This window comes from Manis javanica, chromosome 3 (genome assembly GCF_040802235.1).
Source record: "Manis javanica isolate MJ-LG chromosome 3, MJ_LKY, whole genome shotgun sequence".
NCBI classification, from domain to species: Eukaryota; Metazoa; Chordata; class Mammalia; order Pholidota; family Manidae; genus Manis; species Manis javanica.
Genome location: NC_133158.1, coordinates 51,656,218 through 51,684,005, shown reverse-complemented (window position 1 = coordinate 51,684,005; position 27,788 = coordinate 51,656,218). Strand labels below are relative to the sequence as shown.

The 27,788-nt window shown below is 42.4% G+C and overlaps 1 protein-coding gene across 1 annotated transcript; it reads right to left on the bottom strand.

Annotated features, from left to right (window-relative positions):
- Nucleotides 1–4,863: 4,863 nt before the first annotated feature.
- LOC118971732 (protein Mis18-alpha-like) lies at nucleotides 4,864–24,434 on the bottom strand. Its single transcript, XM_037014647.2, has 5 exons — nucleotides 23,865–24,434; nucleotides 20,608–20,674; nucleotides 8,035–8,157; nucleotides 5,739–5,835; nucleotides 4,864–5,138 (listed from the first exon to the last, which is right to left on the bottom strand). The coding sequence occupies exons 1-5, from the start codon at nucleotides 24,202–24,204 to the stop codon at nucleotides 5,058–5,060; spliced, it is 708 nt and encodes a 235-aa protein (XP_036870542.2). The 5' UTR covers nucleotides 24,205–24,434; the 3' UTR covers nucleotides 4,864–5,057.
- Between the last annotated feature and the right edge of the window lie 3,354 nt (nucleotides 24,435–27,788).

Here is a 27,788-nt window from a genome sequence, read left to right as displayed (position 1 = left end):
TCCAAGTAAAATCAATGAAGCCAAAGGAGGTGGTGCCAGGGAGAGCCAAGACCTGCAGCGGGGAGGGCTGCACCAGGCTGGCCCTGGGGGGCAGCAGAGGGGAAGGGCTGGGAGGGGACCAGACAATCCCAAGCTGGCAGCTAAGGACAGGGAGGGAACTCGCATCCAAGGGGCTTCACACTTCACTTTACAGGAAAAAATAAGGGAGCAGCTCATGACTTCTAGGCCCTCCTAGACACTAAGAGTCGAGTACTAGCGATCCCACTCCCCCTTACATTTACTGCCAAGAAACAGGAAGACATCACAAGCTCAGCGCAGGCAGAGCAAGGAGGGGGCCATGCAGGGGGCGCCCTGGGCATCCACTACCCGAGGGACTTCAGGCCATTGATCCCACTTCCCTGAGTCTTGGTTTCTGCATCTATGGAGCGGCAGTAATGACGCCTATGTGAAGGCTTTTGTGACAGCGGGCTGAGGTGCACAGGTGGAGCTCCACCCACAGTGCTTGGCACCTTGAAAATGATCGTTAGATGCTATGTAAAGACAGAAAAGTCACCCCAGGGAAGCAACTCTGACAGTCACAAGTAAATGTCTGTCTCCTCCAGGGAAAACCCTTTGAAGGCTTCCTATCATTTCTCTTCAAAATGGTCACTGACCCTTTTGTTTGGTTTGGACTGTGTTCAGTCCAACATACCAACTACTTTTTCCAAATTTGTTCTCAAGAAGCCTCCAAAACCCCAGGCCCGCAGCTCCTGGTAACAGCTGACAGTGGGTAGTGGAGAGAGACGTGAAGGTGACAGCGAGAGCTGGGAAGGGAACTGAATTACTCCGTGTCCTCGGGTCTGCGAAGCTGGTTCATGGACTGCCATCTCCATCTTTGGGACCACACCCCCTCCCTCCCTTTCGGCTGACATGAGTTACAATGTTGCAAGGGCCCTTGAGGGGTCACCTTGTCCATTTCTCTGACTTAAAGTTGGGTGGGGGATATCTAAATCCAGGGTGGTAATTGTCTAGGGGAAACAAAAGTTAATTTAATTTTGTCAAGCTAGCAGAGGTCAGTGAATAGGGGCTGACTTGAATGAAATGAGGCCAGTTCTGTATGAATTCACATTTGGGTCAATAAATCTCAGGACTACAGATACTCTCACTTCACACTGTCTTCTAGTTTATTATCACCAGAATTTAGACAAGCACAAACACTCTGGGGACTACAATTACAGAGACTGGCCTTGACTACACTTGGACCACCAGGATCGGCTGGCTGCCCAGTTAGCACAACACCCTACAGATACAGGGAGCTCAGCTCTCAGAGGCAAAATTAATGATCAGCACCCAAACCATGTCTGGGTCAGTTCAAAGAATAAATGTGCTTCGCTCAGCTCAAAAGTAATTGCTAATGATCTTTCTCCGCTTGTTTACAGATATCCAACTTGAATAGCATAAAACCTAAATGTGATTTATTCCCACCAGGAGGTTTAAACATTTTAGCAGTAAGGTATTAACAAAGGGCCACGTGGTGGAAAATATGCCAGGAAGCCACTCAGGCTGAGAGTGGGGGTGGGGGGAAATTGGTAAGGGCCTGGCTATACCTGTTTGAGAAGAGAAAGTAGTTTTAAACTTACCAATAAAATTAAGACAAATGTAAGGGAAAGCCTAATATGGATATAACTTGCTTAGGCAGCGTCTGGGAAACAATGTGAACCCTGCAGTACTCAGCCAGTGAGGAACCAGGGGAGGGACTCGCGTGCTGGGGAATAAATTATTTGCCCCAACTGCCCCAGGTGTGCGTGCTCACCAGCGACGTGATCTTGCAAGATCGTCATTAAAGCCTCACTCCACTGTTCTTTGTCTCCGTGTTCACTTATTGAGTTTGGACCAGTGAGTGTGTTTCTCACAAACTGTCCAGGTATTTATCTCATTTAAGAAGAACAAAGATGTCTACACCACTGACTATTTATAAACAATTTAAGTCATTTGCTTCAGGTATTTAACTTTTTCTCCAGAAGAGGTGAAGAATGTGTCTGTAATCATTTAAGTCTTAATACAGTTTCATTTTATATTTACATGAAAAGATGTTAGGACTTGGTCTTCTGGGTGTTAAAAATAAATTTTTTCTTTCTCAAATTTTAAATCAAATGGCATAGAGGAAGATTCAAAAGGTACAGTAATATGCTTGGAACCCAGCTTTTTGTGGGGAAAGTCCTGCATTTTAAGGTATTTTTACAACAATTGCATCTTAAGAGTAGACTGTCTAGAAGATTGAATCACAACAACTGTGTTCAAACAAGGCTGTCAGTTATGTTTGTGATACTTGAATGTAGTTTTTAAACTGCTGTATAAGCATTAATTTGATTATCTGTAAGGCATTATACCCTCGTTTTATACATGACAAAACAGAGTTTCAAAACGATTATAATTTGTGCGGGGTCACTTGGCTAAAAAAGCAGTTAAACTGGGATCCTGACCCAGGATTTCTGGTATATCTGAGATCTTCCCTCAAAAACAAGCTGAGGAGGCTTCACTCCTGGCTCCTCTATTCAAGAAGCTCCTACTGAACATCTAGACCCAATTCTCAAGGCGGCACTCAACTGGTTTTGCCCATTTTAAATGCTCCAAGCTGGACTGGAATCAGCCAGAGAGGGTGCACCCCAGCGAAGCATTGAGCTACACAGAACAATGGCCACAGCAGGCTCTTAGCTTGGTAATTTATGAACATGACAGGGAATTTGCCGAGGACAGAACCCACACCCTGCAATGAAAATTGTATACAATGTTCTACACAGTCATATTTACAAGAATCTTTAAAGGCCACATAACCAGCTCTGGTACGTGTCCATAGCGGCTCCCTGAAGAACTGGGGACTAGTCCTTACAGGATGGCCAGAGGAACACTTTCTGGGCAGATCCTGTCTGAAGCCTTTTTGTTGGGTCCTGTGTGATCTGGGCTGGAGTGTGTTTCTTTCCTCAGGACCCTCATTCCTGCCCACAGGAAATGCTTTTTCAGGGCTTGGTAACCAGGAACAACAGCACATTGTGTTTTCCAGGTATGAGGAATAAGAACTCACTGCCTCAAGTCTTACAGGATTTAATATGTGCGTCTACAGTGCAAGATGAAAGAGCTCTCTGATGAGACCTCATGCAGTCAGGGAAGCCAGGCCACAGGCTTCAAGGGAATAGGCAGCCCCAGCAGAGGGGGACCCTGAGTGAGGGAAAAGGTCCCTTTCCTTCTGCAAGGGTCACAGTGCAGCACACAGGGAGGACAGTGCAGTCTCACCTGGACCCCTCAGGGTGGCAGTTTGGGACCCTCAGGCCACCCCTTCAGTGACAACACAGGCAGAGGGCAAAGACAAGGACTTTGCCTTATGAAACATAGTTATGTCCTGGGATTCACTTTTAGATGCTTCAGGGAAGACCATGGGACACCAATGTGTGTGAGCTTTCCACATGCGCCCCAGGGGTGGGCAGCTAACTTTGTCTGAAGGCTCCCGACCGGAAATGCAGCTCCAGGACGGTGAGTTGGCACTGCAAAGGCCAATCAAAGGCCCCACCCCAGGAAGCCACTGAGGCACCAAGCTGGGCTTCCCTCTTGATCCACAACAGAGGCTGAGTCAGCACTTCACTGGTAAAATGAGTAGTTTCCAAGATGTGTGGATTGGCTAGAAATACTGTTCCGGTATGAACAGGGTAGAGCATTTAGGGAGCCAAACTCCCTCCCTCTTTGTAGCAGCCCTAAAAATGATCGCTGGAGGATCCTGTTGCCCACACAACCAAAAGTCAGCTGCATTTTCCTGTTAAAATACTCCCCCATCTGTCCTGAATGAGCTTTCATGCAAGGGGCCATCAAAACACCTAAGAGCACAGACACTGGGGACTTCACCGAGCCTCCTGTGACAAGGCGTCCGTCTTGCTGCCGGTGGGCACAGAAACATGCTTCCCCTGAGCCACATTCTACCTGGTTACAAGTTTGTGAGAAAGGAGACCTAGAGGGCTCAGTAACCTCTAATAACCAGGAACTGTTGACAATCTACCAAAAAGAACTCAGTAATTGTACATAATCCAGTTAGTTTGACTTTGAACCTTTAGTTATACCTTTAAGTATTCTCAGAAATGATTAAGGAACTCTGAGCAGAAACTGAGTTGAGTTACTCACACGTAGTTAATACCAACATTATGTGGCCTCATCTTCACCACAAAACAGCAAGGGGCCTGAGAAATTTGGGGTTACCTTTATGTTACTGAGCAGGCCTACCACTGCGCCATTCCCAGTAAATGTGTGGAAGGCATGGCACCAGGATTTCTGAGCTCAGTCAAATACCACAATTCAGTTTTGTAAACATCAATCTTAAAGCACTTTGTTTTAATCTTTATTCTTTTTCTAATTTTAAAGATAACAATGCCGACTATATTCTCACATAGAAAACTTGAAAACTAAAAATTCCCCGAGTCCCATCCTGAAATCATGGCTACCCTCTTCAGCAAATATTATCCCAGATTTTTTTAGCATAAAGTAGTAAATAAACAGGATCAAATACAATTCTAGTACTATAATATATGCTATTCTGCTCTTTTGCAAGTTTTGAAATGCTTCTGACAAGTAATTCAACTACCAGTTTCACCCGAGAGCTTAATGCTTTAGTTTTCAGAGATTCCACTATACAGTGGGTGGATAACCTCTAAGATTTTCTTACTATTCAATATTAAATATCACTCAAAGTATTAAAGGGGAAAAAAAGTTAAAAAACAGGAAATGAAGAATAATGAATTTGATACAGAGGAGAAAACAGTCCAGAAAATCATTTCTTATCAAAATGAAAACCCCAAAATTCTAATTTCAGCAAGTATCACAAAAAAGGCTTTGGAATTTGAGTTTGGTGAAAAGTCATCTCTTTACTATGAATACCCAGAAAAGCAGGTCTACCATCCTCTCCAGAGAAAGCACATAGGCAGCCATGCAGAACTCCATCCTTCCTGCTGAGTGACGGGAAGTGGTAACAGGAGCTGCTGTGTGTGGCAGAGCTGTCCGCCGGGGGTTGGGGGCCAACAGGGGACATGGAGCAGATTTCAGCTTTGACAACCAGTAAAGGCCAACTTTGATTCAATTTTCCACAGCTTTGTTTGTAATGCTTTCAAAACATCTTCCATCTATTGAATTGGAGAAATATTTTAAAATACAAATATGATTAAAATTATACATAGTTAAGTATGATACACCCCATTAAAAAATTTCTGAATATATTAAACATTACACACAGATATTCAGTATTTATTTAATGAAATTATTTAGAGGCATAAACTAAGACTTATTTAAATAAAACACAATCCTATTAACAGTAGCTCTCAACCTCTAATCTATAGCTCTTTTGTACATTCATCACCAGCTTACTTGTGTGGCCATGAGAAGATGTTAACATTCAAAAATAAGGCTGTTTATACCATGAGAACTAAGTTAAATGAAACATGGATTTGATTCAAAGACATATTCCTAGTTTAATAGTTTTAGAATAAATACTGTTTTGATTTTGGCATGCGATGTCTTATTTTTCTGAAAAAGCTTTAGCTTAAGTTATAGTTTGATTCTCAAAAACTCTTTACTAAAAATTGATGTAAAACAGGCACTCTCTTGTTTTATTTGTGGAAGTGCTAAGAGCTACACAGAGGCATTGTGAGGATTCCTTGCAGATGACTCCTGTTCAGAAACGAAATGGTTCATACAAAGACACTAAAAGTGCAGAACAAAATTACCTGCTCTAGAGATTTTTCTATTTCAGCTCTGCTTTCCAGATTAAAAAGCTCTTTATCTTCTGACACAATCTGCTTTCCAGAGGACCCTAAACTGTAACTGAAGGGAAGTAGAGGACAGGGTTAATATACGAAAAGGGCACAAATGTTAAATTTATGTTAGTTAATATAGTAAAACTCTAGATTACACTAGGTATTAGTACCAAGTAAACACAAAATAACTATTTTGCTTAATAGTAACCTACATAGGAAGCTATACGACATAAAATCATTTTTCCCCTTCAAGGCCTCATCAAGGTATTCCTATGTATTCCCGATACTGTAACTACTTCGTGATGAACAAACTTGCTCTCTAGGAAGCTGAGTGGTGAAACATTAATGTTCACAATTCAAAATTCTATTTTAAAGTTTAAAAGTTCCTGAAGAAGCCACAGGCTTTTTCTGCTTTATATGACTTTGGGGAACATGGGTACTTTCAAATTTAGCTTTTAGTAAATACTTTCTGGAGCCAACTCTTGATCACCCAGGTTTGGGCAAGTTCAAGAGTTATTCCCAGTTGTGTTTTGCTTGACTCTCTGGACTTAGGAGATGCTGTGGTTTAGAAAACTGTGAATAGCAGAAAAACTGGCTAGGGACCTGGAAGAAAACATCCCTAGCCCTGGCCTTTGTTAAATAAACCAAATAAATCTGAATAGTCAGGAAGAAGGTGCTAGTATTTCTCAAAAGGAAACTTGATTCATTTGCATTACTTTAGAAGTCTTTTATCATCTGCAGCAACTTCAGTGTGTCACTTCTTTTGTCAAATAAGAACAGTCTTCTCTGGGAAGTTCTATTGATTATATTTCTAAAAAAGGGCAAGGCAGGCAAAACTGCAGAGGGTTAACATTCTTTTTTAAGAAAGAAAAATGAGGTGAGGTAGAAAAATTAAATGGCATTGAGTAATTTATAAAATTGTAAATAAACAGTACAAAGGAACCACTTCTACAACCAGCCAGGTTCTTTGGCATAAAAATTCTGCCCAAAGAGTAACTTCTACCCTAAATTTAAAAATACCTTCAATACTAAGGGCTCCCAGGGCAAAAATCTGCCGCACACTTCTTTGGGCAGATGTGGGTCACTTATGAAAGTGCTGTGCAAGCCCCCGGATTGAGAGCTCACCGTCTTCTGTACTTGCTCGCTCCCTCACTGGGTTTTCACAGGTCTGGTAAAACTCTCACGGACATTAAGGGAGCCCCGCTTGGGCCTGAGTCCCCTACCCATATGTTAAAACCAAAAGAGACCTGGTCTCCCTCCACACAGACCTACATGCTTTACAATGAGCAGCACTTGCTGTATGCTATCACATAAGAGCTGGGAAAGGCAGAGAGTTCAACATTTTGATGTAAACCTGTCTAGTTTCAAAGAAGGTGGCAAACTGCAGTTACCAAAGAATAATCAGATGAGAAGTCATAATGATAAGAAAAAGTACTATTTGAAATTTTCTAAAGAGAAAAATCTAAGCAATTCCACAGGAATGACAAAATACCTCAAGTAATAAAAGTGTAGCACTTCTCAAATTGTTCTTCTTTATAGGGTTTCTTAGGCACTTTAAAGTGTTGAAGGTTTTATCTTTTCCAGGAGAATGAAAATACACTGGGGTCAAGTCATTTACTTAATTTTGTGTTTCCTATTAAAAAAGGCTAATGAACTGGAGGCCGCTAAGATACTTGAAATTCTGTAACTAACATCTGTCATCAGCTCCTAACTCACCTTGTTTCCTAATATTTACCTTTTAGAAATCTTGGAGAATGAAGGCACTTCCTTGCATCTCTCCTTAAAAAGCAGATGATTCTGTACTGCACTCAAGGAAAAAGTTAGACTTCATATTTCTACTTCTCCTGAACACCAAAGGGACTTCTTTCCTAACCAGTTTTGAAATCCCTATTTTTTCATGGTAGTCTAAGTGGCTAAAAACTATAGGAGATGGGAAGGAATAAAATGGACAATACATACTGACTGACACAACTGCTTAAGGAAAATCCCATTAAAATAAATTCAATTTTAAGATCAACTGAGCATATTTATCTATGAAAAATATTCTCATGGTGTTTGCTCTTTGAAATTTAGAATGTGTGCTTTTCCCAATAGCAAATAAATCAGGTCAAAACAAAAACATTCTGGCTTTACTGTCAGAAATTATTACGTGAAAACATATTTTAACCAAATAGTATTAATCTAGTTCTGATGTTTTCACACCAGATTCTCCATAAAAAGCTTTCTGAGAAATCAGTTACGAGGTAAGCACTTATATCAAACTTGCCTTTCAATGGCTTCAACACTCAGGCAGAACAGGTCCCTCTTGTAGTCTAGGTGCGTGGGGGTGCATCTGTACACGTAGCCGAGACTGAGGGAGCACCCGGTGCAGTACAGAGCCTCCAGGACGCTGCAGTAAAGAACCGCCATTGCTGAGCAAACAGAGCAGCAGGCTGTGCTGACAAAGTCCCGTTGCCGACACCCATAGACACTCAACATTTAAGTTGCTACAATACAATTCTGTGACCTTACAAAGCCAGATGCATAATGAAGGGGAAGAAAATGATAGCAAAATGTTTATATTGGGAATGTAGAGAGTCTCCTCCAAGGCCACACCACCTTAGGCACCTAGGGACAAGGGACATACACAAAAGTGACAAGAAAGGATATCAAAGGGTTGTTTTCTAGAATATAAATCCTCAATCTGGTATTACAAAAAATTATCTAAAACGTGGAAGACAAAAAGGTCCTAGTGTCCAACAAGCCCACTAGGAATCACTAACACCCTGGGTAGGGGGTGGCAAATTTTTCTATAATGATCCAGAGAACAAGTATCTTAGGTTTAAAGGTGATACGGTATATGCCACAATGATGCACCTCTGCCACTGCAGCACAGAAGCACCCACAGACAATACATAATGGAACAGCTGTCGTCTGTATTGGAATAAAAATGTATTACAAAAACAGTACCAACCTGTGTTCGCTCTAATAGAAGGTAACAGTGTTTGTTTACTACTATTGATTAGGGCCAGATTTGCTAAAGTTAGATGATGACTTATAAAAAAAAGATTGTAGGAGAGGTGGAGCCAACATGGCGGCGTGAGTAGGACAGTGGGAATCTCCTCCCAAAAACATATATATTTTTGAAAATACAACAAATACAACCAATCCTAAAAGAGAGACCAGAAGACACAGGACAACAGCCAGACTATATCCACTCGTGCGAGAGCCCAGCGCTTGGTGAAAGGGGTAAAATACAAGCCCCGGCCCAGCGGGACCCGAGCACACCTCCCCCCAACTCCCGGCGGGAGGGACAGGGAGCCCAGGACTGCTAAACACCCAGGCCCAGCCACCTGCACCAGAGCGCAGACACAGTGCATGTGTGGAGGGCTGGAAACTAAGGAAATAGGGCAGCAAGACCTCTGAGCGGGTCCTGAAGCTGATGCCCCTGTGACAAAGAAAAGCGAGTGCTTTTTGAAAGTCTTAAAGGGACAGGGACATAACAGCTGGACGGAAACAACAAAGGTCACAATCCAGTGGCTGGAAATTACAGGGAAAACTGGGCGCATTAACCCCCTGGGCAAGAGCTCTGAGACCCCTCACGGAGGTAAACAGCTAAACAATCCCCCCTACCCCCATCCATTACCCCTCCAGGCGCTGGGAAAGCAGAGAAGCAGCCTAAGGCAGGCCACGCCCCCTCAGAAAGGGAGTTTTCTCCATATCAGACAGGCAAGACACAAAGACCGAGTCTACACGCAATTACCCAACACAAGCCACTAGGGGTCGCAGTTGTCCCAGTAAAGAAAGGCCAGTAGCAAGTGAAAAGTTTGGCCGTTCCAGCTGACAGTCAATAGCACCTGTCAACATGAAAAGGCAAAAAAATATGATCCAGACAAGACTAACCCAGACAACTTCGGCATCTGCTACATCCTCCCCTGAGAAGGAACCTGGGGAGATAGATTTAGCCAGTCTTCCTGAAAAAGAATTCAAAACAAAAGTCATAACCATGCTGATGGACTTGCAGAGAAACATGCAAGAACTAAGGAAGGAGAATACAGAAATAAAACAAGTTCTGGAAGGACTTCAAAACAGAATGGACGAGATGCAAGAGACCACTAATGGACCAGAAAACAGAGAACAGGAACGCAGAGAAGCTGATGCAGAGAGAGATAAAAGGATCTCCAGGAATGAAAGAATTCTAAGAGAGCTGAGTGACCAATGGCAAAGGAACAATATACGCATTATAGGAGTACCAGGAGAAGAAGAGAAAGAAAAAGGGATAGAAAGCGTCTTTGAAGAAATAATTGCTGAAAACTTCCCCAAACTAGGGGAAGAAATGGCCTCTCAGACCACAGAGGTACACAGAACTCCCATGATAAGGGATCCAAGGAGGGCAACACCAAGACACATAATAATTAAAATGGCAAAGATCAAAGACAAGGACAAAGTATTAAAGGCAGCCAGAGAGAAAAAAAAGATTACCTACAAAGGAAAACCCATCAGGCCATCATCAGACTTCTCAACAGAAACCCTACAGGCCAGAAGAGAATGGCATGATATACTTAATGCAATGAAACAGAAGGGCCTCGAACCAAGACTACTGTATCCAGCACGAATATCATTTAAATATGAAGGAGGAATTAAACAATTCCCAGAGAAGCAAAAGTTGAGGGAATTTGCCTCCCACAAACCACCTCTACAGGGCATCCTACAGGGACTGCTCTAGATGGGAGCACTGCTAAAAAGAGCACAGAACAGAACACCCAACATATGAAGAAGGGAGGAGGAGGAATAAGAAGGGAGAGAAATAAAGATTCATCAGACCGCGTTTATAATAGCTCAACAAGCAAGTTAAGTTAGACAGTAAGATAGTAAAGAAGATAACCCTGAACCTTTGGTAACCACAAACTTGAAGCCTGCAATGGCAATAAGTTCATACCTCTCAATAATCACCCTAAATGTAAATGGACTGAATGCACCAATCAAAAGACACAGAGTAATAGAATGGATAAAAAAGCAAGATCCATCCATATGCTGCTTACAAGAGACTCACCTCAAACCCAAAGACATGCACAGACTTAAAGTCAAGGGATGGAAAAAGATATTTCATGCAAACAACAGAGAGAAGAAAGCAGGTGTTGCAATTCTGGTATCAGACAAAACAGACTTCAAAATAAAGAAAGTAACAAAAGACAAAGAAGGACATTACATAATGATAAAGGGCTCAGTCCAACAAGAGGATATAACCATTATAAATATATATGCACCCAATACAGGAGCACCAACATACCTGAAACAAGTACTAACAGAACTAAAGGAGGAAATAGAATGCAATGCATTCATTCTAGGAGACTTCAACACATCACTCACTCCAAAGGACAGATCCACCAGACAGAAAATAAGTAAGGACACAGAGGCACTGAACAACACACTAGAACAGATGGACCTAACAGACATCTACAGAACTCTACATCCAAAAGCAATAGGATACACATTCTTCTCAAGTGCACATGGAACATTCTCCAGAATAGACCACATACTAGGCCACAAAAAGAGCCTCAGTAAATTCCAAAAGATTGAAATCCTACCAACCAACTTTTCAGACCACAAAGGCATAAAACTAGAAATAAATTGTACAAAGAAAGCAAAAAGGCTCACAAACACATGGAGGCTTAACAACACACCCCTAAATAATCAGTGGATCAATGACCAAATCAAAATGGAGATCCAGCAATATATGGAAACAAACGACAACAACAACACTAAGCCCCAACAACTGTGGGACACAGCAAAAGCAGTCTTAAGAGGAAAGTACATAGCAATCCAGGCATATTTAAAAAAGGAAGAACAATCCCAAATAAATGGTCTGATGTCACAATTATCGAAATTGGAAAAAGAAGAACAAATGAGGCCTAACGTCAGCAGAAGGAGGGACATAATAAAGATCAGAGAAGAAATAAATAAAATTGAGAAGAATAAAACAATAGCAAAAATCAATGAAACCAAGAGCTGGTTCTTTGAGAAAATAAACAAAATAGATAAGCCTCTAGCCAGACTTATTAAGAGGAAAAGAGAGTCGACACAAATCAACAGTATCAGAAATGAGAAAGGAAAACTCACAACAGACCCCACAGAAATACAAAAAATTATTAGTGAGTACTATGAAAACCTATATGCTAACAAGCTTGGAAACCTAGGAGAAATGTACAACTTCCTAGAAAAACACAACCTTCCAAGACTGACCCAGAAAGAAACAGAAAATCTAAACAGACCAATTACCAGCAATGAAATTGAAGCGGTAATCAAAAAACTACCAAAGAACAAAACCCCTGGGCCAGATGGATTCACCACAGAATTTTATCAGACATATAGGGAAGACATAATACCCGTTCTCCTTAAAGTTTTCCAAAAAATAGAAGAGGAGGGGATACTCACAAACTCATTCTATGAAGCTAACATCACCCTAATACCAAAACCAGGCAAAGACCCCATCAAAAAAGAAAACTACAGACCAATATCCCTGATGAACGTAGATGCAAAAATACTCAACAAAATATTAGCAAACCGAATTCAAAAATACATCAAAAGGATAGTACACCATGAGCAAGTGGGATTCATCCCAGGGATGCAAGGATGGTACAACATTCGAAAGTCCATCAACATCATCCATCACATCAACAAAAAGAAAGACAGAAACCACATGATCATCTCCATAGATGCTGAAAAAGCATTTGACAAAGTTCAACATCCATTCATGATAAAAACTCTCAGCAAAATGGGAATAGAGGGCAAGTACCTCAACATAATAAAGGCCATCTACGATAAACCCACAGCCAAAATTATATTGAATGGCGAGAAGCTGAAAGCTTTTCCTCTGAGATCAGGAACTAGACAGGGATGCCCACTCTCCCCACTGTTATTTAACATAGTACTGGAGGTCCTAGCCATGGCAATTAGACAAAACAAAGAAATACAAGGAATCCAAATTGGTAAAGAAGAAGTTAAACTGTCACTATTTGCAGATGACATGATACTATACATAAAAAACCCTAAAGACTCCACCCCAAAACTACTAGATCTGATACTGGAATACAGCAAAGTTGCACGATATAAAATCAACACACAGAAATCTGTGGCTTTCCCATACACTATCAATGAGCCAACAGAAAGAGAAATCAGGAAAACAACTCCATTCACAATTGCATCAAAAAAAATGAAATACCTAGGAATAAACCTAACCAAAGAAGTGAAAGACTTATACTCTGAAAACTACAAGTCACTCTTAAGAGAAATTACAGGGGACACTAACAGATGGAAACTCATCTCATGCTCGTGGCTAGGAAGAATTAATATCGTCAAAATGGCCATCCTGCCCAAAGCAATATACAGCTTTGCTGCAATCCCTATGAAACTTCCAGCAACATTCTTCAATGAACTGGAACAAATAGTTCAAAAATTCATATGGAAACACCAAAGACCCCGAATAGCCAAAGCAATCCTGAGAAATAAGAATAAAGTAGGGGGGAATCTCACTCCCCAACTTCAAGCTCTACTACAAAGCCATAGTAATCAAGACAATTTGGTACTGGCACAAGAACAGAGCCACAGACCAATGGAACAGACTAGAGAATCCAGACATTAACCCAGACATATATGGTCAATTAATATTTGACAAAGGAGCCATGGACATACAATGGCGAAATGACAGTCTCTTCAACAGATGGTGCTGGCAAAACTGGACAGCTACATGTAGGAGAATGAAACTGGACCATTGCCTAACCCCATATACAAAAGTAAACTCAAAATGGATCAAAGACCTGAATGTAAGTCATGAAACCATTAAACTCTTGGAAAAAAACATAGGCAAAAACCTCTTAGACATAAGCATGAGTGACCTCTTCTTAAACATATCTCCCCAGGCAAGGAAAACAACAGCAAAAATGAACAAGTGGGACTATATTAAACTGAAAAGCTTCTGTACAGCAAAAGACACCATCAATAGAACAAAAAGGAACCCTACAGTATGGGAGAATATATTTGAAAATGACAGATCTGATAAAGGCTTGACGTCCAGAATATATAAAGAGCTCACATGCCTCAACAAACAAAAAACGAATAACCCAATTAAAAAATGGGCAGAGGAGCTGGACAGTTCTCCAAAAAAGAAATACAGATAGCCAACAAGCACATGAAAAGATGCTCCACATCACTAATTATCAGAGAAATGCAAATTAAAACTACAATGAGATATCACCTCACACCAGTAAGGATGGCTGCCATCCAAAAGACAAACAACAACAAATGTTGGCGAGGCTGTGGAGAAAGGGGAACCCTCCTACACTGCTGGTGGGAATGTAAATTAGTTCAACCATTGTGGAAAGCAGTATGGAGGTACATCAAAATGCTCAAAACAGACTTACCATTTGACCGAGGAATTCCACTCCTAGGAATTTACCCTAAGAACACAGCAACCAAGTTCGAGAAAGGCAGATGCACCCCTATGTTTATCGCAGCACTATTTACAATAGCCAAGAATTGGAAGCAACCTAAATGTACATCAATAGATGAATGGATAAAGAAGATGTGGTACATATACACAATGGAATACTACTCAGCCATAAGAAAAGGGCAAATCCTACCATTTGCAGCAACATGGATGGAGCTGGACGGTATTATACTCAGTGAAATAAGCCAAGCGGAGAAAGAGAAATACCAAATGATTTCACTCATCTGTGGAGTATAAGAACAAAGGAAAAACTGAAGGAACAAAACAGCAGCAGAATCACAGAACTCAAGAATGGACTAACAGGTACCAAAGGAAAAGGGACTGGGGAGGATGGGTGGGTAGGGAGGGACAAGGTGGGGGGAGAAGAAGGGGGGTATTAAGATTAGCATGCATGGCGGGCTGGGAGAAAGGGTAGGGCTGTACAACACAGAGAAGTAGTGACTCTACAACATTTTGCTATGCTAATGGACAGTGACTGTAAAGGGGTTTATAGGGGGACCTGGTATAGGTGAGAGCCTAGTAAACATAATATTTATCATGTAAGTGTAGATTAATGATAACAAAAATAAAAATAAAAATAAAAAAAGCAGTTCCTGTGTGGTGACCTCCAATGAGTTCTACACAATGGTATAAAGGGCATATAAAAGGGTAGGCAAAGGATTTGTTTGTGCTTACACAGAGGATCAAAGCCTAATTTGGCTACCCCGAAAATGAACTAAGATACAATATAAAAAAGAACTTCCAACATCAGCACTCTCTGGAAGACTCATGCCAGAAGATGATCATCAAAAAACCCCAGCAAAGATCCATGCGCTGCTACAGGTGTAGATGCACTCATCCCACCGATTCCTGGACTTGCCATGGGAATGAAGAAGGAGATATCTAAGCTGGCCTGTGCATACAGTAAAACAACAAATTTGACTGGATCTACACTGTTGGAACTCAACCAAGAATTAGGAGAAGTGCAAGTTGCAGCGCTCCATAATCTTACAACTACAGACTATTTACTGTTAAAAGAACATATGGGATGTGAACAGTCCCCAGGAATGGGTTGTTTCAAATTGTCTGATTTCTCTCAGACTGTTCAAGTTCAGTTGGACAATATCTACCATATCATAGATAAGTTTTCACAAATGCCTAAGGTGCCTAACTGGTTTTCTTGGTTTCACTGGAGATGGCTGGTAATTATAGGTATGCTTTGGTTATGTAACTGTATTCCTATTATGTTAACGTGTGTGTGCAATTTAATTAGTAGTTTAAAACCTATACATGCTGAAGTTACTCTACAAGAAGATATGTCAAAGAAATAATCAATCTTCCCATGTATTCTTCTGCCTGCAACTTCTATAGCTTTTCTTCTTCCTTCCTAATTACAACCTTCCTAATTACAACCCCTAATTACAACTCTTACCGAATTTACCGTGTATCACAATTCTTCCAAGTGGTAAAGATACCTCAAGACAAATGCTGGGCATAGAAGCCACAGGGCATAAATCTGCAAAGAAGTAAAAAGCTAACCTTTTCAAAGAATATTGCTTCTCTCTCACTTACCAACTTTACATTTCCCTGTATGGCCCCGGCAGATGACTGGTTAGCCAGAGAAGGGTAAGATTCCTCAAGGGAGGAACAACCTAAGACAGGCACAGTCGCAGGGGGGCCATCAGATGAGAAATTGGGGATCAACAGAGGTGAGGCTTAGAACCTCCCCCACACCCGTTCTGAGAGAAATCTGCTGTATCCGTGGATCTTATTGCCCTTGTCTAGCTTGGATTAACACATAGTCTACAGGCACACACCTGATCATCTAACATTTGCTCTTACAACACTAAACTATGTTTTCTACCTTTATCTTGCATCTACCTACCACTTCAGCATTTCATTAAAAATAATAATAGAGAGAGAAATGTGGTATCCACATATAAATCAAGTATAAAAATCAAATAAATATTCATATTTGAACTGTTTATAGTTCATAATGCATGATCAAAACCGAAAGTTTCTGTGATGACTGCCCTTGTACTATTCACCATGTAACTTATTCACTATGTAAGAATTTGTTCTCCATGTAAGAACTTGTTCATTATGCTTCAGAAGATTGGAGACTGACGAAAATTAGGCCTGGGGTGGATTAATGATTATACATTGAACATTGAGTCCCCTATACAGAATTTTGTTGTTGTTAACAACCATTTGATCAATAAATAGGAGAGATGCCCTCACAAAAAAAAAAAAAAATGTACACACTTCCAACTGTAAAATAAATAAGTAACCAGGATGTAATGTATAGCATAAGGAATATAGTCAAAATATTGTAACAACTTGGTATGGTGATAGCTGGTACCTAGAATTATCATGTATATAAATGTTGAATCACTGTGTTGTACACCTGAAACTAATGTAATACTGTGTGTCAACTACCCTTCAATAAAAAATAATTATAAAAAAAAAAAAAGATTGTAAAAAGTCACAAATAATTTTAGATGCAAATATTTTCTGCTAGTAGAAAAGATAATCCCAAATGTTGAGGCTTTAGTGTCCTGCAGGACACTAACTAGGTTTGTCCCACAGAGAGTATCCTTCTCTGACCAGCTTGGCCATGTTCTGCCTCCCTCATTAATGAGTTAAATAAATATTTGACACCTGCTCAGTGTGTATTTGTTAGAGTTGCCTTTTTTTAATATTATGCTTTGGCATTAATACTCTTCTATCAACCACAGATATGTTCCACATAAGCAATTCACAGATATTTTACTTAGTGATCCAATTTTTCAACCAAATTGTTCTTTCATTCCAATTACATCTCAGCTCATGCTCTGCATATTTGATTGTACCCTCCCCACCTGTGTCAATTCACATCTTCTTTAGTCTTAGAATCCAGTGTCTCCAAATGATTAACCCAACCAAATTTACTGTTCTATAAATATCTATACTAAAATTCCAGCTCCAACACATAGCAAATTGGTGATGACTGAGGATTTAAATCTAGTAATGATCACAATAATGTAATATGTGCCACACATGACACCTATTATTTCAAAAGAATTGTCATTTCTATTGGTGTATGAGCCGCTGTAGTAACTAAATAGCTGTTCCTGCTATCAAGCAAACTGGAATCAACCAAGGCTCAAGCAACACATACAGATGACATTACTGTTTACCCAGAGATACTGTGCAACATTTTTAGCTACTGCAGCAACATATGAAACAAAGAGCAAAATGGATCACTGCCTGATCAACTGCAAGTTCTTGCCAGTGATGTTAGCTGGATAATATGCAACCGACCATGTATTAGCCTCCAGTGGCTTTCATAAGCTTCTGTATGCTTTACATAAGAAATATAAAAGCATCCTAGTAACCCCAGAGGGAATCCTATACACACTACCCACAGTGAACAGGAAAATCTCCAAACCACAAATCAAACCTCATAACCAAACACAATAACCAATACTGTGAACTAACATCTAATGTGGGAGTCATCAGCCAAGAAGGATCCTTAGATAAACCTAAAATACAAAATACAAACACCAAGAAAACAAATAATCCCATTAAAACATGGGCAGAGGACCTGAACATTTTTCCAAAGAAGACACACAGATGGCCAATGGGCACATGAAAAGATGCTCCTCATTACTAATCAACAGGGAAATGCTAACCAAAAACACAATGAGGTATCACCTCTCACCAGTTAGAATGGCCACTACCCAAAAGACAAGAAATAACAAGTGTTGGCAAGGATGTGGAGAAAAGGGAACCCTCCTACACTGTTGGTGGGAATGTAAATTGGTGCAGCTGCTGTGGAGATTCCTCAACACTAAAAACAGAAATACCACGCGACCCAGCAATTCCACTACTGGGAATTTACCCAAAGAAACAAATTCACTAGTTCAAAAAGGCATATGCACACCTACATTTATTGCCGCACTATTTACAATAGCCAAGATATGGAAGCAACCCAAGTGCCCATCAATAAGTGAACAGATGAAGAAGATGTGGTCCATATACACAATGGAATATCAGCCATTTGTGATAACATGATGGTCCTAGAGGCTATCATGCTAAACAAAATAAGTCAGCCAGAGAAATACAAATATTGTATGATTTCACTTATATATGGAATATAAAAAATAAAAACAAACAATAACAAAAAGAAATAGACCCATAAATACTGACAGACTGGTGGTTACCATGAGGGTGTGGGGGGGTTGGATGAAATAGGTGAAGGGAATAAAGAGATACAAACTTTAAATTATAAAATAAATTAGTGAGAGGAACAGAAATACAACATGGAGAATATAACCAAAAATACTATATTATCTTGGAATAGTAACAGGGGTTAACTACACCTACTGTGGCAAACATTTAGTAATGGATATAGTTATCAAATCACTATGTTGTACAACTGAAACCAATATAATACTGTATATCAACTATATTCCAATAAGTAAATAAAATACAAAATACAGTGATCAATGGAGAAGACTGTTTTATCCTGAATTACCGAAATCACACGAACACCACTGAAGAGCACACAAAACCTATCCACACTTCCAGAGTAATCCTGAGGAGCAATGCAGAGATGTACCCACTCTTACTGCAACGTCTTTCTGCCTTCACAGTTGGCAAGAAATTGGCCAGAATCCATCCTTACCACTGAACAGCAGAATTGAGAAAGCAGGGCTAGAGCCCTGAGGTGATGTCAGTCAAGGAACTAGGGAGCTTGCAAGAACCTTAACAAATGACGGATGAATAGAGCAAACAGCTGCTTGAGCAGCACATCACTAAAGCCGAGTGCTCGCTGACCAGCTGCCAAAGGGCACGGGCAGCCCTGCAGTAGGATGGACCCACCAAAAAGCCCACGAGTGTCCGAAAGCACTGTGGTATTTCCAAAGCTGCGAAACATGGGACCCCAGTGAAATTCAAGACAATGTAAGTGGTCTAAGCCATGGGTTCAGGTGATACAAAAGAAAGTGCTAAACAAATAACATTGGCTCACAGATGAGAGTCAATTCCCTTTTTAATCCTGATGGTAAAAAGAAGAAAGTCTCAGTTTGGTGCTGGGAAGTGTTTAACATGAATCTCACAGTTGCAAACTTTTTAACAGTAAGAGAACAGACCCCCAGGTTCAGACAGCCAGGCAACAGCATCTCAGCTAGACTCTAATAACATTTGCTTTCACTGTGATTATCTTCAGTTACCTTCTAGTTATGACAAGTGACATATTTCTGGCAATAATACAAAGATTACTTTTCAAGTAAATTTCAATAAAAATCCTGAGTCAATTTAATAAAAAATATTAAGTACATGATGGCACAGCTGGTACATGGACAGGGCAAAAGTAGTGAAGGTGACATCAAAAGACTAGAATTGGGAGGCAGAGAAGAACGATTTGCAAGAAGTGAGAGATACAAGCAACATCCTAGTTCTTATTACTAATGAGTCCCGTGGCCTTAGCAACGTTCTCACCTCCCCAGGCCCCACTTTCTTTATCTACAAAATGAGAAATGATCTAAGACTAGATTTTCCAAATTTTAATCACCTGCTTGCCACCAGCACAATTTTGTCACATCCACATATTACCTGTGCTATTGTGAGTTTAATCCTCTTAGAGCAATTTTTTAATTGAAATATACTTTATGTGAAAATGACTCTACCATTATTAATAATTAAAACCCAGTGTTTCTAAATACACATTAAAAAATATCATTATTAATTTCTGTTTACTTGTACATGTACCACCTAAAGGTAATTCACATATATCAGTGAGGCATTTTTTGAATGGAAAGACAGAGCTGCCCGTTCAGCTTGCTGGGGATGCCACTTGAGGCAGCTGAGTGGCAGGTATGCCCAGATATTGATCCCTTCAACCCTCAGAGTGACAGCACAGGGCCTGAGATTGTTGGAGCCCCATGCTGGTTGCTTCGGGCCACAGGCAGTCTTGTCTATTTACTGCAATAGGCCACATGTATGTGTACCTGTATGTACGTGGGTGCCACGACAGGAAAATGGTAGGTAGGTGGCACTGGTCTAAGGCACACTTTGGCTCTGAGATTTTATGATACAAATATTTTCTTTCTCTATTTTCTTTTCAATTTCTCAGCACCAAGCCCAAAGACTCAAAGAGGGAGAGACAAGAATGTGGTCTTAGAAATTTACAAATTATTCCATCTTCCAGTATCTAAAAGAGACCACCATCACTCAAAAATTAGTACCTTAAAATGACTGATTTTATACTGATATCAGGAATAAGGTTGTATCCCAAGTAATCGTACCAGTAATGGTCTTTTTAAAGATTTTTATTTGAAAAATAAACATTTTCTCTAACATACATATTCACATAGAACTAGCCTTACTCACCAACCATTTTCATTCTTACGTTTGGATAATATTTGTTCCTTATCCACAGAAACATTACAGGAAACACCTAGAAAGAAGTAACAATAATTTATTAGTGTGGTTTGTTATAATATACATGCAGACATTTAGTAAACTTCTAATTCAACTTTTAGTTTAGAACTCAGAGGGCCCAAAGTCACACATACAGGGTGGTTCAAAACTAAATGTACACGGGTCTTCTGGAAAAAGAGGGCAGAATAAGAGTAATTTCCTTCTCTTCTCTGAAAACAAAATGAGTACAATTAGAGGGAAAATTCAATCAATAGGAAAACTTGGAGTAATTAGAACCTCCAATCACAGACTACTAAGAAACCTGTCAGGTTCCGTAAATTTGGGATTAAAACGAAGCGACATGCTAAAAGCCAACGCATCCGTCTCCAGATCTCAAATGCAGAGCTCTCAGGAGCCCAGCCAGAAATCTTTTATTTAGATCATGGCTTGGAGAGGGTAACAGCTGGACCCCAGAAGCAGCAGGAAGTGTTCCGGGAGGATCCAGGTCCAGAGCTCACTGCAGGAGGGGATGAGGGTGGAGGGAGATGGAGGACAACATCAGACCTAAAGTGGCCAAAACAGACGCGACTTCACCTCCTTCCACAGTCCACCTTCACTCGGTAAATCCCACCTCCAACCACCAGTCGCTCAAATCAGGAACTGGGGTGTCATCCTTGATTCTTTGTCTCCTCATGCTGCTCCCCCATATCCACTTCACTGGCAAGTCCTGTCAATTCTACCTCACAAGTTTCACTCCAGCCCCCAAAACACCACCACCTCCTCTTGCCTGGACTACTGCACTAGCTCCCGACTGGCCTGTGCTTCCAGGCTTATTCTTCCCTTCAATGCTTTTCCCAAAGAAAAATCTGGGTCACAGCATGGCTCTGCTTAAACACCTCACTCACTAGAATAGATCCTGATTCCACAGAACAGCCTACAAGGCCCTCAATTTTCTGGCCCCTTCCTTCCTCCCTTTTATTAATCCTCTTCTTTATTCTATTCTTCAGCCACACTATCCTCAAAGCCCTTGCACTAGCTGCTCCCTGTGCCTGGAAAAAGCAAAGAGCACGACCCCAGACCCGCAATACAGCCAAGCTACTTCCCATGTATAGACACAACAGAAAGACATTTTCCAGTGCTCAAACTTGCCGTTTTCTTGGGGATGGAAGGGACCACTGATGATGATTAATCAGATAAGCATCTCAGAAATGAGAAAGCTATTAACAAACTTTCTTATATTAATAGACATCCAGTTTGGGAAGTGAGCTCATATAAACATTACAGTAAGGCTCAATGACCATGTTATGGCTACAAAACGTAAATGTTATAAACCTTGACAAAGTAAAAATAATTAAAGTAACTCAAATTTGATCAGGAGGGAGTGGAAGTCAATCAAAAAGTTTATCTTTCGTGGGGTGAGGAAGGTGGTAAACTGAATTATCTAAAACTGATCATTTTTAAAATTTAAAACTGGTATAGAAAAACTAAACAACAGAATAGTACTTTTATATATAAACAAAGAAAAGAGCTCATGTGGCAAAAGACAGACAAGATGCTGTAAAAACAAAAAGTGTGAGTAAAATGAAAGATTTAACATCAAACATTTCTTCAAAAGCTGTAAACAAGAGAAACTCACCTTTTTTAAAAAAAGAGCTTCTCCTACTGTATCAAAAATCTCAACTCAAATATATGCTGTTCTAATGGTGGCAATAGTGTAAATGGCCTAGACCTCTTTCAACAGGGACAGACTGGGGGAATTAACAGCATCTCCATGACAGAAACTGCTCTAGCAGCATTTGCTACACATTCTGAGCACATGATGCATATGAACTCACTTAATCCCTCTAACTACCTATGTACCTATCTTTCCCATTTTACAGAGAAGGAAACTAAGCCACAAAGAAACTACAAAGCTCACCCAAGGATACACAGATATTAAGTGGCAGGCCAGGATTCAAACACAAGCAGTCCACGGCTTCTACCACCAGGCTATATTGCCTCTCAGCAAGGGTACACCAAGCAGCTGCTAAAGATGTAAAGTATATCTATACAACAATTTGGAAAAATATTCAGAATATGTATGTGGAATAAAAAGGATGCTTAACAGTATATAATCTCAGGTATGTTCTAAAAATGTACATGTTTAAATGTGCACATATATACATGGGGCATATCTGAAGTGTGAGAATAAACCATTTAATTCTGCGGCTATGACAGTGTCAGGGTCAGGTGGGTAAGTCCTTTTTACTTTTACACCCTTCTGCACTGTATGACTTCAATAGGTGCAAAGTGTCAATCCCAGCGAATTACTATGGGAAGTGTATGTTCTTAGGCTTCTGTTTAAAAAGTGAGAGAGGCTCAGCAATTGTTATTAATGAACTAATGCATTTTTGGGAAAACAGCAGGTCCCAAAAAGTTCCAGGTAACTAGTGGACACTGGTGTCCTCCTTTCTTCCCAATATTATGTCCCAAGAAGGAAAACATTCCACATACATCAATAAATCCATGGTGAGTTTCTGAGATCAAAATATTCACAGAATTCAAACAGATCATAAACTTCACCTTGAAAACCTCAAGTCCAAAAAAGAATAGCTATTTTTACACCAGTTCAGAAAAAAGACAAGGGAACCACTGTCCTGAATAAATACTGTTGAGTGCAACGATCTGAGGAACAGTGGGGAAACATGGGTTACCGGTAGAGCCATGATTAAAAGCTAGAACTCCGGCCTTTTCTTGCCATTTGATAGGGTTGTTAGTGCTTTTACTGCAAGTTTCCTTTCTTTTGAAATTTTTTGGACAGCACCGTATTCTGCCAGCTATGGTTGTAACACTTCAAGGCAGCCGCTGATACAACTAATAAGACTGGAGGAATCAATCCGGACATCCCTCCGCAGAAAGCAAGTGGCTGAAAAGCTTAACTTCCTAAATAAACTGTTAGCAATATTATTTACCAACTAACAACCCGCTAATTTCTGTAGGCGGTGGCCACACCCCAAATGCTTACAATTTAGTTGGCAATTTTTTACTGAGTAGTACTCACAACGATGCTGATTCAACCGCTGCTCTTCTGGAGTGGGGAACTCCAGAAGAAGTTCCTCTCGGATTTTTTTGCTTTTAAAGACCCTAGGCAGCCCCCAAGCATCCCGTCCCCCGTCAGCCCGCGGGCCGCCTAGGTGCGTCACACCAGGGGAGAAGGTGGCCCCAAACCCCCAAGCCCGGCAACTGACAGCGCAGCAAGATGCAGTTGGTGTCCTCCTGGCTCGTCACCCAGCTCAACGAGTCGCCCAGGGGCCGCCGGCAGCCGGAGCACAGAAACACCAGCGGCCTGTCCTCCTCAGCCGGCTCAGCAGCCTCCTCGCGCCGCATCTTTTCCAGGCAGGCCACCGACCCGTCCCCGCCCACGGAGCTCCACGTGCTCGCCCACTTCTGCAGCAGCTGGTGGCGGCTCGAGTCTTCCGAGACCCGCTTGTCCAAGAGCGAGGAGTCGCTCCGCTTGCCCTTGTCGCCACACGCACAGATAGTAGAGGAACAGCCTTCGCAACAATCTGGAGACCAAGCACTCGCCATTACTTACAAATGGCCCGGGCCACGAAGCACCACGGGAAAAACGTTCCTGCGCCTGCGCAGAGCGGAGCCGAGGTCGGGAGGAGGGGACCGGAGCCGAGGTCTGAGGAGGCGGGGCCTTAGGGAACTGGCAAGGTGGGCAGCCTGCTAGCGCGCATGCGTTCCCGGTCAGCGGAGCCATACCGGGTGGTCACTGCGCCTGCGTGGTATTTTTCACCCTTTGGAAATTGAAGCAGCAGGAGGTCCGACAGTCAGTGTGCTGTAGAACCTCTTCCATACGAGGGGCTGCGTCTTTAAGAAAGTTACGGGCTTCAGACTAAATTACCAATCCACCACCGAGACTTTCACAGTGGTTACGAAATAGCACACTCCGCCCCGCCTACCACCCAGAGATAGAGGAGTTGGGGCACGATCCTCCTTCCTATATGGCCTCGACCCCCCCCCCCCTGAGATGCTACAGCCCCTCAAACTTAAGCGTCCCTGAGTCATTTAAGGAGCTAGTTAAAACACAGATTGCTGGGCCTTACCTTCACGGATCTGGTTCAGTGGGTCGGGTGAGCACAAGGATTCGCCTTTCTAACAAGCCCTTGATGCCCACGCACAGTGTTGCCAGCTCCGCTTCTGATGACCACCGCTGTCAGTTGCCCAATTGCCTCAAGTTGGAGTGTGTGATCCGAAGGCAAATTGCATGCCCAGGGGATTTGAGGGGAAAGCGCTCGCAAGACAGAAGGAACGACCCAGAGAGGTCATTTAAGACATGATAGTTTATTGGGACTGATTGACTCCCGGAGGGCCGGCTGGCGGAGATTGCACACCGCTATGGAGGGCAAGGAAGGAAATGCTTATATGGGGTGAGGGGACAGACACCACGTGTGCGTCAGGGGTGAGGAGACAAAGACTGGCTATGCTAGGAGGGATCATCCTCCTGCCACCAGCGCCCCAAGGAACAAAACCTTGCTCAGAGCTGCCTGCCTCCCAGTGTTTCAATAGAAACGGTGGGAGTGGATTGGGACAGCCGCGGACCATTCACATACCCTGTTCCAACCGTACCGCCCAAAGGAAGAGGCCATGTGGACACATGGTTATTCTGGGGCAAAGAATTAGAAGCAGGCAGTGTTAGTCCCCAAATGGAGAACACAGGGGTTGTTGGGGAGCCATCTCATCACGCATTCGTTTTGCTGGAATGAGACCCTGGAAAGGGCTCCAGATCACTCAGGCTAGCTCTGCAAGTTAAAACCTGGAGAAGCGGTGTGGCCAGCTTCAGTGTGCTGAAAGCGTGGCAGAGAGCCGGGAGCAGAGGGCAGAGCCTGGGGCAGAGAGCGAGGGAGAGCCAGGAGCGGAGGTGAGGGCTACAAGGTGGTGGAGAAGCCCGGAGGCAGAGAGGCCTGGAGGCAGAGACCACCTTGCCGCAGGCAGACTTGCCCTGAGGAGGAGACGGGATCCAAGCTCTTGACCTGCCACCACTAGAATAAAACTGGGTATAAACACCTTTACCCCATGAACGTCCTGTTGTCATTTTTGGGTCTCATTGAATCTGTAGTGAACTTGCCCAGAGCTGAAACCCTTAGGCAAAAAGTTTGGGATCCGGGGCAGCCATTTGCCCCTTGCACAGAGTGAGCACCCTCCTGGGTGGTAAGGACAGACTTCCTCAGCTGCCCCAGAAAGCCAGCTTCTGCCTTCAAAGGACTACAAATCCGGGTGGAAAGGCTGCTGGGGAACAGAGCAGCGGCATCGGGACAACCTGGCAGCACAGCTGGGGAGAAAGGTAGCCCTGGGTCCTGGGTCTGCTCACAGGACTCTTTGGGTACCAGAAGTAATATTGGTGCCTGCTTTGCTTGACCAGACACACTATTTACATAAATTTTACTTCCAATTTAGTGCCTTTGGTCACTAACAAAAAGCAAAAGCTTTGGAGTCAGAAGTTTGGAGTTGACCTACCCCTCCATGAAGTAGTAACTATGTAGGAAACTATGGAAAGACTGTTTGCCTTTGCATTCCTGGGCAGCCGTTCTCACCCTCCCTCTTAGTTATACAACCAGAGTTTTGGATAAGGTTGAGTCTGACTGCGATGGCCTCCACTACCATCAACACCAATTCTAGGAATGGGTCCCTAGAGGTGGACCCATCAGGAGAGCTCACCTCTTCTCCATTGTCCTTGGTGCAGGGATGGCTCCTTCCCCAGCCTGGAGCCACTCAGCAAGCACTGCTCCGCCAACAATAGGGATTGGCTCACACAGCAACTTGACCTACGTGACCAGGTTGTGCCCAAGCGTGTAAGTTTCAAGACTCTTGCTCAGCACTTGAGAGAAGGGATGACCGCTTTATCCCCTACATGTGACACAGGCAGCATATACTGGGGCTGCTTCAGGTGGCCATCTGGAAATCAAGGAGACAGGCGAGACTGAGAGAATCCCAGAGGTGGGAGCACCCAGCCTCTGAACCCTTTCAGTTGTGTGAGCCAGCAAGGTCTCTTTATTGTGGAGGCCATTTTGAACAGGTTTGTTTTTACTAACAATTAGAAACATAGGGAACGAGAGGGTATTACACTCAGTGAAATAAGCCAGGCAGAGAAAGACAAGTACCAGATGATTTCACTCATCTGTGGAGCATAAGAACAAAGCAAAAACTGAAGGAACAAAACAGCAGCAGACTCACAGAACCCAAGAATGGACTAACAGTTACCAAAGGGAAAGGGACTGGGGAGAATGGGTGGGAAGGGAGGGATAAGGGGAAGAAGGGGCATCAAGGTTAGCACACATAATGTAGGGGGGGCACGGGGAAGGCAGTATAGCACAGAGAAGACAAGTAGTGATTCTACCACGTCTTAGTATGCTGATGGGCAGTGACTGTAATGGGGTATGTGGTGGGGACTTGATAATGAGGGGAATCTAGTAACCACAATGTTGCTCATGTAATTGTACATTAATGATACCAGAAAACAAAACAAAACATAGGGAATGGTGTATTACAGTGCATTCAATCTGAGATTTTGACTGGGATGCCAAGATGAGGAGAAAAGGCCACACCCAAATGTGTGTGAGACCGACAGCCTCCCTCCCCTGGAGGTGGCTTCACAGCTGCTATTGGAGAACTGACTCCCTCCTCCCACATTTTGGGAATACTAAAGACAGGAGAAAATGGTGACCTAGATGACTTCATAAGAAGGGTTTCTGTGGCAACAGGCTGGGTTGTGGGGTCCACTTCTCCCCAGTAGAGAAGGTCCAGAGTATCTACCCCCTTTCCTCAATCTGGCCGAGAGGAGGCTTTGAGGAACTGTTTACAGAGCCTGCACGTTCCCAGGTGTCTGGGGACACAGCAGCAAGCAGGAGAGTCAGGCTGTTGAGCTGTTTTGATGGCACAACAAAGGTGAGCCAGATAGGCTGCCAACCAGCTGTGGACCTTGCCAGTGGGAAGGTCACTGGAATCATGAGTTCTGCCCAAGAAAAGAACCTGGAAGGATGAGGATTCTTGAGCAGTGAGCATCCAAATGCGGAAAGACCCCAGAAGAATCACAGCTGAGTGGAACAGCCAGCTCAAGGGGAGACTACCAGGGACCTGGGGGTGCCCAGACATTCCAGGCCGGGGGT

What these genes read in the sequence shown, in the direction of transcription:
- LOC118971732 (XM_037014647.2), bottom strand. Translation starts at nt 24,204, where the DNA reads ATGGCGAGTGCTTGGTCTCCAGATTGTTGCGAAGGCTGTTCCTCTACT. An exon ending in AGTGTTGAAGCCATTGAAAG is followed by an intron (nt 5,836 to 8,034) that starts GCAAGTTTGATA and finishes ACTTCCCTTCAG; the next exon opens with TTACAGTTTAGGGTCCTCTG. An exon ending in TAGAAAAATCTCTAGAGCAG is followed by an intron (nt 5,139 to 5,738) that starts GTAATTTTGTTC and finishes CCAATTCAATAG; the next exon opens with ATGGAAGATGTTTTGAAAGC.